Source organism: Mesoplodon densirostris, chromosome 16, assembly GCF_025265405.1.
Source record: "Mesoplodon densirostris isolate mMesDen1 chromosome 16, mMesDen1 primary haplotype, whole genome shotgun sequence".
NCBI classification, from domain to species: Eukaryota; Metazoa; Chordata; class Mammalia; order Artiodactyla; family Ziphiidae; genus Mesoplodon; species Mesoplodon densirostris.
Genome location: NC_082676.1, coordinates 45,098,963 through 45,108,013, shown reverse-complemented (window position 1 = coordinate 45,108,013; position 9,051 = coordinate 45,098,963). Strand labels below are relative to the sequence as shown.

General features: G+C 40.7%; 1 protein-coding gene across 4 annotated transcripts in view; it reads right to left on the bottom strand.

Moving 5' to 3' along the window:
• Positions 1 to 166: 166 nt before the first annotated feature.
• TMEM219 (transmembrane protein 219) overlaps positions 167 to 9,051 on the bottom strand; it is a 35,540-nt gene continuing 26,655 nt past the window's right edge. For all 4 annotated transcript variants that reach the window (XM_060119955.1, XM_060119957.1, XM_060119956.1 and 1 more), the window contains 3 exons: positions 2,918 to 3,147; positions 1,304 to 1,473; positions 167 to 263 (listed from right to left, as the gene is read on the bottom strand). In XM_060119955.1, coding sequence (XP_059975938.1) covers positions 1,336 to 1,473; positions 2,918 to 3,147 — 368 coding nt within the window. In that variant the 3' untranslated portion in view covers positions 167 to 263; positions 1,304 to 1,335. The remainder of the gene's footprint in view (positions 264 to 1,303; positions 1,474 to 2,917; positions 3,148 to 9,051) is intronic.

The following is a 9,051-nucleotide window of genomic DNA, read 5'->3' as shown; positions in this document are numbered from 1 at the left end:
TTTATGTCAAAGCATTTCCATGACCGTACCCAAGAGCTGCAGTAACCTTATGCCCTATACCAACCCAAACTAGTGTCAACAAGGAAGAATTCCCTAAACCTCCCGAGACTCTCTACCTTAAAATTCCCACCTCAATCCAATCCCCAATAAACACCCTGGGAAACACTGGACAAAAAAACCTTTTATTTCCCCCACATTCCAGCTCTCCACTTTTGTAATATCTCTTCCAACTCAGAATCAAGGCCCAAGAAGTTGATTCACACCTGGAGAGAAACAAAATAAACAAACAAGGCAGGTCAGAGGGCCTTTGGAGGAAGCTCTGGTATGGCTGCAGAAATTGGGGAAGAAGCAGAGGAAGTGACAACTAGAGATAGGTACAGGCACTTATTCCAACTGAGATGGCCTCAGGATCCCAGGATCTGCCAGGAGCCAGAAAGCCTTCCTTTCCCAGTCTGCTCAGATCTAAGAAAGGCTGAGAGGGTTCCACCTGTTCCCAACCCAAGTAGGTGGCTGGAGCAGTCAGGCCTAGCCCTAAGCAATATAAGCAAAGTTGATCTTGAGGGTCCAGCTCCTCTGGTCAGCACCTCCCCTGGGTCTGAGCTGTTTCCTCTTCTCCCACAGTTATTTCCTAGGGCACAGCAGCCAGCTGAAGCTGAGAACAGTTTAAGAGCTGGGTGCACAATATATGACTCTCGAATTATATGAGACTCACCTGAAAGGGTGAGATTTTTTTATAGAATGTTTTTTTTTTTTAACCTTAGTGAGCTGATGGACTAACCAGTTAGCCAGTATGTCCTACCCCTACTTTGGAGGCTGTGTCCCTGCAAAGATCCTGCTAGCAGAATCAACTTTTTCTAATGCAATGATGGCTAATGTAAAAGATCAGGTGCATGTGAAGTGCTTGGGCACATAGTATGTGTCCAGTTAAAGGGCATCATCAATCCTTTTGAGCAGTTCAAGATGAATTTTACAAAATTTGCATCATAAAACTGGGTATCAGAATTTCAGGACAAAAGCAAGACAAACATGATTCATATCCAGGACACATCATCAAATGTGAACCCCCTTAATTCACCGCTGTTGCCAAAAAGCTTGGATTTTGAACTACAGCTATGGATGAATCTTAACATCAGAATGTTAACTGAAAGAAGTCAGTCGCAAAAGAATATGTATGATTCCACACATATAAAGTACAAAAATAAGTAAAACCAAACCATATTGTCTAGGAAAAGCTCTGTCTCAGTTACAACTGCCACTCACACCCCATCCCCTATTCCCACAGGACTGAGTCAGAGAACCTTACCTGAGAACGAGACGGGAACTAGGCCAGTGCCCTCAGAACCGGGTTCTAGACCAGTGGGACTCCCGGCGTGGGTGGAAGCACACAGCAGTGAGACAGCAGAGAAGGCCACAGAAGAGAAGCAGGAAGGAGCCCAAAACCAGCAACCTAGAGCCACACAGAGCCAGCTCCTCCTAGGGGTAGGGACAGGAAGGGGAGGAGGAATGATGGAGAGAGAAGGGACTGTGGAGAATCTTCCCTTGGGAAGATATCTTAGATACCCCCAGCCCAAGGGCTATAGAAAGAAGCCTCCATGGGGGAGAGGGCTCTCCACATCCAGGGAGCAACTAAAGGGAAAATTCTATTCTTATTTGCATGCAAGCTAACATTTGTCTCAATGGTCTACAAACCGCTTTCTTGCCCAAACATATAAACTGAACCCCTATAATGACTCCAGGAGATAGGAAAGTTCACTATTGTCTACATTTTGAAATGTGCAAGCAGGGCCAGGTCTGGAAACCAAGGTCTCTGATTCCAAGCTCCCAGGTCATGCTCCTCACCAGGGTCTTTGCAAATGTGAGGGAACAGTATGAAGCAGCCTCCTAACTGGTCTCTCTCCTCCACTTAGCCAGTCTTGTCCACCCAGCACCAGTGACTCCCATGGCCTGCAGTATCAAGTCACAGCATCTTAGCCAGGCCTCACGGTGCCTCATGACCTGGCCCCTGCATCTCTTTTGTCTCTTCCCCTATGTCATGCCTAAGCCTTCGTCGTGGAGTGCTCCTGAAGCCTGAACACTTTTCAATCCCTAGGCCTGTGCTCATGCTGGTCCCTTTGCCTGGAATGTATCTCCCCTCTCCTGAACCGCCTCTACTGCATTCCTGCTCATGTCTTGCTCATTCTTCAAGGATCATCCTGACAGAGCAGAATGAGCCTGGGACGTGGAAGTCAGAAGGCTGTAAGTTGCAATCCTGGCTCTGCCACTTAACCAGTTGTGTGGCCTGGGGCAATTCACTCCCTCTAAGTCTGTTTCCTCATCTGTAAAATGAGATAATAACAGCTACCTCATAACAGCCTTAAAAAGGCTATTTTAAGATCAAATGAGATAATGACACTGAAAGCACTTAGTAAGGTATAAACTACTGTAAACAATTCCCTTTTCTTAAATGCCACCATCTTGGTGAAGCACTCTCCATAAACGTTCAAGTCAGAGTTAATTGGTCCTTACTCTGTTTGAATAACACTTTGCTCACACCCCTATGATAGCAATTAGCCCATTCTGCCTCTTATTACAGCTTCTGAATTCCTTTGAGGTGAAGATCATGTTTTATTGTATCTATAGACAATTGTTAATAGTAATCGCTGTCATTTATCCAATCTCTATTATGTACCAGGCACTTTACATTCATTCTCATTTATCCTTATTTGTTGGTATTAGGAGAGAGTATCATGTTTTCTATTTTACAGCTGAGGAAGCTGAGGTTCAGAGAGGCCCACATGCTTGCTCAAGGCCACAGAACCTCTGAGGCAGGATTATAAAGCCTGTGCTTTTTCTACTAGGTAAAATTGCCTCCAGAAGCCATCAAGACACAGCATTCAGCATGGCAGTCTATGAAACCCCAACAATCTGAGGCTCTTACGGAGGTGAGCAACTTGGTGAGCACAAGACCTTCATGGCTCCAGACACTGACACACTCCTCAGCCATCCTAGGGCTCAGGGTGGCATTTCCTGCTCCCTCTTCCGAGCAGGACATGGGTGGCTGGCTGGAGGGCAGGATTCCTGGAGCAGCACTAAAATACAGGCAGGTTCCTGGTGTCCTTTCTGTGGTCACCCTGGCTGTAATGAGGACCAGCTCTCCTGCAGAAGATCCTATGAGAGGCACAGGGGAGGAGATGGAAGAAAATGTAGGGTGGGATGGGAGTCATCAATCTTTAGACAGCTATTCATTTATGTAGGCTTCCTACTGTACCAGGTATTTTGGCATTGATTCTATTCAGTAAAGTCCTCTAATACCATCATTTGCATCACTGAGAAATGAAAATAGCTGTGTACCGATATAAATAAAAATTAATTTAAATTAGCTCACAATCAATAAAACAATCATACCAATACTCGGAAAGCTGCAGCAAAACTGGGGTAAATACACATTGCTGATGTCAATTTGTATAACCTAGATCGTTCTTTTTAAGAAAGCAGTTTTCCACTACTACCCAAATCCATTAAAAGGTTCACATACCATTTCAAATTAGTGGGAAAGGGATGGCCTACTCAGTCAATGGCCTTGGGACAATTTCCATTTGGGAAAAAAAAAGTCAGACTCTTACCTCACACTATAAAGTCCAGATGTATTCAAGACCTATGCAAATAAACTAAAACAAAACAAAACAAAAACCTAAGCAAGTATTAAAACAAAACACAAATATTTTCTAACTTTAAAGTGGGAAAGAAAGGCCTTCCAAAAAAAGACACAAAACCTAAAAGACCGTGTAGAGGACAAGAGCAATAAATTTCATAAAAACTAAAAGCAATGAAAGATAAGTTCTATCTTATCTTAAACTATACAATTAAAGTTAAAAAAAGAAGTCACACAATGGCTGAAAATACCTATAACATATTTAATTGGCAAAAGGATTTACTATCCAGAATGTAAAAAGATCTTCTAAAAAAATTCAGAAGATAAAGACAAATAACTTAGAAGAAAAATAAGTAAAGGATATGAATGGGAAATTCAGAGAAGACATGAAAATGGCCAATAAACCTGCAAGAAGATGCTCAACCTCACTAGCAATCAGGAGAAAGTAAAACAATCAGGTAATTCCTTAGACCATTAAATTGGTAAAAATTAAAAAGACTGACAATAACAAGAGTTCTTGAAATGTGGAGAAATGCGTGCTCTCCACTGGTGACACTTTTAGAAGACAATTTGGCTGTTTCTGTTGCAATTTTATATTTATTTATTTGTTTGTTTGTTTGTTTGCGGTACGCGGGCCTCTCACTGTTGTGGCCTCTCCCGTTGCGGAGCACAGGCTCTGGACGCGCAGGCCCAGCAGCCATGGCTCACGGGCCTAGCCACTCTGCGGCATGTGGGATCTTCCCGGACCAGGGCACGAACCCGTGTCCCCTGCATCAGCAGGCGGCCTCTCAACCACTGCACCACCAGGGAAGCCCTCTGTTGCAATTTTAGATGAAGACAGAGAAGGACTGAGAGGATGCCCACCAAACTGTGGACTCTGCAGAGAAGGTAAGCAGGACTTTTACATTTGCTTTGTACACTTCTGTGTAGTCTGAATCCACAATAAAATGAATTTGTGTATTAAAAAAAAGGTCCATACTCTTTGACTCAGTAATACCACTTGCAGAAACTAATCCTAAGAAAAAGATTCAAAAGAAAAGTGCACAGTATACCAAATGTTTATTGTGTTTTCATAAAAAATACCAGAAAATAATAAAAATGTTTATCAATAAAGAAAGCATTAACAAATGATGGCCTAACCAATTAACAGATCAATTTACATCCATTAAAATAATAATGTTCTGGCCATTCAGTAATACAAAAAACACGATGTCATGAAGTGAAAAAAGAAATACAAACCAGTATATACATCATAATTGCAACTGAGAAACATACATGTAAAATTCAGTAAGAGAATTCCCATTCCCCTTTCTTCTATGTTCCCCTGATCAAATCTGTCACCAAATCCTGTCCATCCCACACTTCTATCGACTCTCTCAAATCAGTCCCCTTCTTTCACACCACTGTCTTAGCTCAGATAAGTCACCTTTTTATCGCAACCACCTCCTAACTGGTCTTTGTGCATCTGGACACATTCCTTCCAGGCAGTCAGCCAACAGAGTATGATCTTTTAAAAACAAACAAAAAAATCTTTTAATAACAAAATTCTATTTTCCTGATCAAACTCTTTGAGGTAGCCAAATATCCTGGATAAAGTCCAATTACCTTGTCTTGGCACAAGGGACTCTCCATGGGATTCTGCCTGCTTCTTCAGACCCATCTCCTGCCACTCATTCAACACTCCTTCCCCTGCACCAGTCAAACTGAACCCCTGGAAGTTCCTAAATGTGCCATCATAATCCCATCTGCATGCCTTTGCATATGCTCTTCCCTCTGGCTGGAAGGGCACATTCCTAAGCCTCCCTCAAGCCTCAGCTCAAGCCCCGTATCCTTGGAAAAGCCTGTGTTCACCATCCCTGCCTGATGGACTTCTGAGTACTCTCACTGTACCTTGTGTTCTACTGCACACACTGAAAGGTGTTTACTTCTGTTCACATCAGTATCCTTGCTAGATTGTGAGTGACTTGTGGTGAGGATCCACATCTTACAGATCTCTGTATTTCCCATGCTTGGTACATAGTAGGTGCTCAACAATTACTGATTAGATGATGCAATCATATGTGATTACTCTCACTTGGTCCAAAAATCTTTGATGTTATAACTTTGTTTCTAACCATGAAGAAGCAGAAACTGACAAGCTGATCCTAAAATTAATATAGAAGTTCAAGGGATCTGGAATAACCAAAACAATCTTAAAAAAAAAAAGAACAAAGCTGGAGAATTCATATTTTCTGATTTCAAAACTTACTACAAAGCTACAGTGATCAAAAAGGTGTTGTGATAGGCTGAGGGGAAGATGGCGGAAGAGTAAGACGCGGAGATCACCTTCCTCCCCACAGATACACCAGAAATTCATCTACACGTGGAACAACTCCTACAAAACGGTGTTGTACTAGCATAAGCATAGACATGGATCAGTGGAATAGAACTGAGAGCCCAGAAATAAACCCATATGTCTATGGTTGATTGCTTTTCAGTAAGAGTGCAAAGGCTATTCAATGAGGAAAGAATAGTCTTCTCAACAAAACGTGCTGGGACAAATGAATAGTACCTGCAAATGAATAAACTTGGACTCCATCCTCACACCATACACAAAAAAATTAACTCAAAATGGATCACAGACCTAAATGTAAGAGCTAAAACTATAAAATTCTTAGAAGAAAATACAGGAAAACCTATATTTAGTGACTTTGGGTTAGGCAAAGTCTTCTTAGATATAATACTAAAATCACAAGCAACGACAACAAAAAAAATAGATAAACTGGACTTCATCTAAATTAAAAACCTTTGTGCTTCAAAGCACACCATCAACAAAGTGAAAAGACAACGCAAAGAATGGGAGAGAAAGTCTGCAAATCATACATCAGATAAGAGGCCTGGATCTAGAAAGCATAAAAAAAAACTCCTAAAAGTCAATAATTAAAAGAAAAATTATTCGATTTTTAAAATGGGCAAAGACTCTGAATACACATTTCTCCGAAGAAGATATACAAATGGCCAATAAGCACATGAAAAAATGTTCAATATCATTAGTCATCAAGAAAATGCAAATCAAATGATGCAACCGATAAGGGCTTTTTCCAAAATATACTAACAGCTCATGCAACTCAAACCAAAAAACAAACAACACAATCGAAAAATGGGCAGAAGATCTAAATAGACATTTCTCCAAAGAAGACATAAAGATGGCCAATATGCACATCAAAAGATGCTTATCATCGCTAATTATTAGAGAAATGTAAATCAAAACTACAATGAGGTGGTTACCACCTCACACTGGTCAGAGTGGCCGTGATTAAAAAGTCTACAAACAACAAATGCTGGAGGAGGTGTGGAGAAAAGAGAACACTCCTACACTGTTGGTGGGAATGTAAATTGGTGCAGCCACTATGGAAAACAGTATGGAGTGTCCTTAAAAAACTAAAAATAGAGTTGCCATATGACCCAGCAATCCCACTCCTGGGCAGCATATATCCAGCCAACCATAATTCAAAAAGATACATGCACCCCTATGTTCATAGCAGCACTATTCACAATAGCCAAGACATGGAAACAAACTAAATACTACTCAGCCATAAAAAAGAATGAAATAATGCCATTTTTCAGCAACATGGATGGACCTAGAGATTATCACACCAAGTGAAGTAAGTCAGCAAGAGAAAGACAAACACTATATGATATCACTTATATGTGGAATCTAAAATACGACACAAATGAACGTATCTATGAAACAGAAACAGACTCACAGATATAAAGCACAGACTTGTGGTTTCCAAGGGGAAGGGGGGGTTGGGGAGGGAAGGATTGGGAGTTTGGGATTAGCAGATGCAAACTACAATATTATATATAGGATGGATAAACAACAAGGTCCTACTGTATAACACAGGGCACTATATTCAATATTCTGTGATAAACCATAATGGAAAAGAACATGAAAAAGAATATATATATATATATATATATATAACTGAATCACTTAGCTGTATAGCAGAAATTGACAAAACATTGTAAATCAACTATATTTCAATAAAATTTAAAAAAAAGAAAATGCAAATTAGAACCTTAGTTAGGTATCACTTCACACTGACTAGAACAGCTATAGTCAAGAAAACAGGAAATAACCAGTGTTGGTGAGGATGTGAAGAAATTAGAACTCTCATACACTGCTGGTAGGAATATAAAACGATACAGCCACTTTGGAAAACAGTCTGGCAGTTCCTCAAAAGATTAAACATAGGGACTTCCCTGGTGGCACAGTGGTTAAGAATCTGCCTGCCAATGCAACACAGGTTCGATCCCTGGTCTGGAAAGATCCCACATGACGCAGAGTAACTAAGCCCTTGTGCCACAACTACCGAGCCGCACTCTAGAGCCCGTGAGCCACAACTACTGAGCCTGCGTACCTAGAACCCGTGCTCCTCAACAAGAGAAGCCACCGCGATGAGAAGCCTGCGCACCACAATGAAGAGTAGCCCCTGCTCGCTGCAACTGGAGAAAGCCCACATGCAGCAACGAAGACCCAATGCAGCCAAAAATAAATAAATAAATAAATAAATAAATTTATTAAAAAAAAAAAAAAGATTAAACACAGTTACCATATGACCCAGAAATTCCACTCCTAGGTACACACCCAAAAGAAATGAAAACATATGATAGTGCAATAACTTGTACATGAGTGTTCAGACCAGCATCGTTCGTAATAGACAAGAAGTGGAAACAATCCAAATGTCAATCAACTGATGAACGGATAAATAAAATGTGGAATACGTGTATAGTGAATGCTCTTCAGCAATGAAAAGAAATGAAATACTAACATATGATACAACATGGATGATCCTTGAAAACATTATGCTAAGTGAAAGAAGCCGGTCACAAAAGGCCACATATTATATGAAATGTCTGGAATAGGCAAATCTGCAGAGACAGAAAGTAGTTATTCGTTGCCTAGGGCTGGAAGGTTAGGAGAAAAAGGGAAGTGCATGCTAATGAGAACAGGATTTCTTTGTCAGGTAATGAAAATGGTCTAGAATTGACAGTGGTGCTGGTTGCACACTTTTGTGAATATAAAAAAGCCATTCACTTGTACATTTTAAACAGGTGTACTTCATGGCATGTGTATAACTTACCTCAATAAAGCTATTATGTTTTTTACATAAAAAGAACAGGAGAAATTGTCCTGAGTCTATATAATCAGACACATTCCTTTTCTCTTGCTCTCTGATCACACACATGTACACTTGGCAATACAGAGCCCTACTCTCACCTGGCAATATGCGTATGTGTGCCTACACACACATACACCTATTGACTCATAGGAGAATCTTAGAACGACAGTGTTGGAAAGGACCTCAGAAGTCTAAGAATTCCACCTTTCTCTCCTCCTTCTTCATCTCCACATTTTTTAGATGAGGAACTTGAGG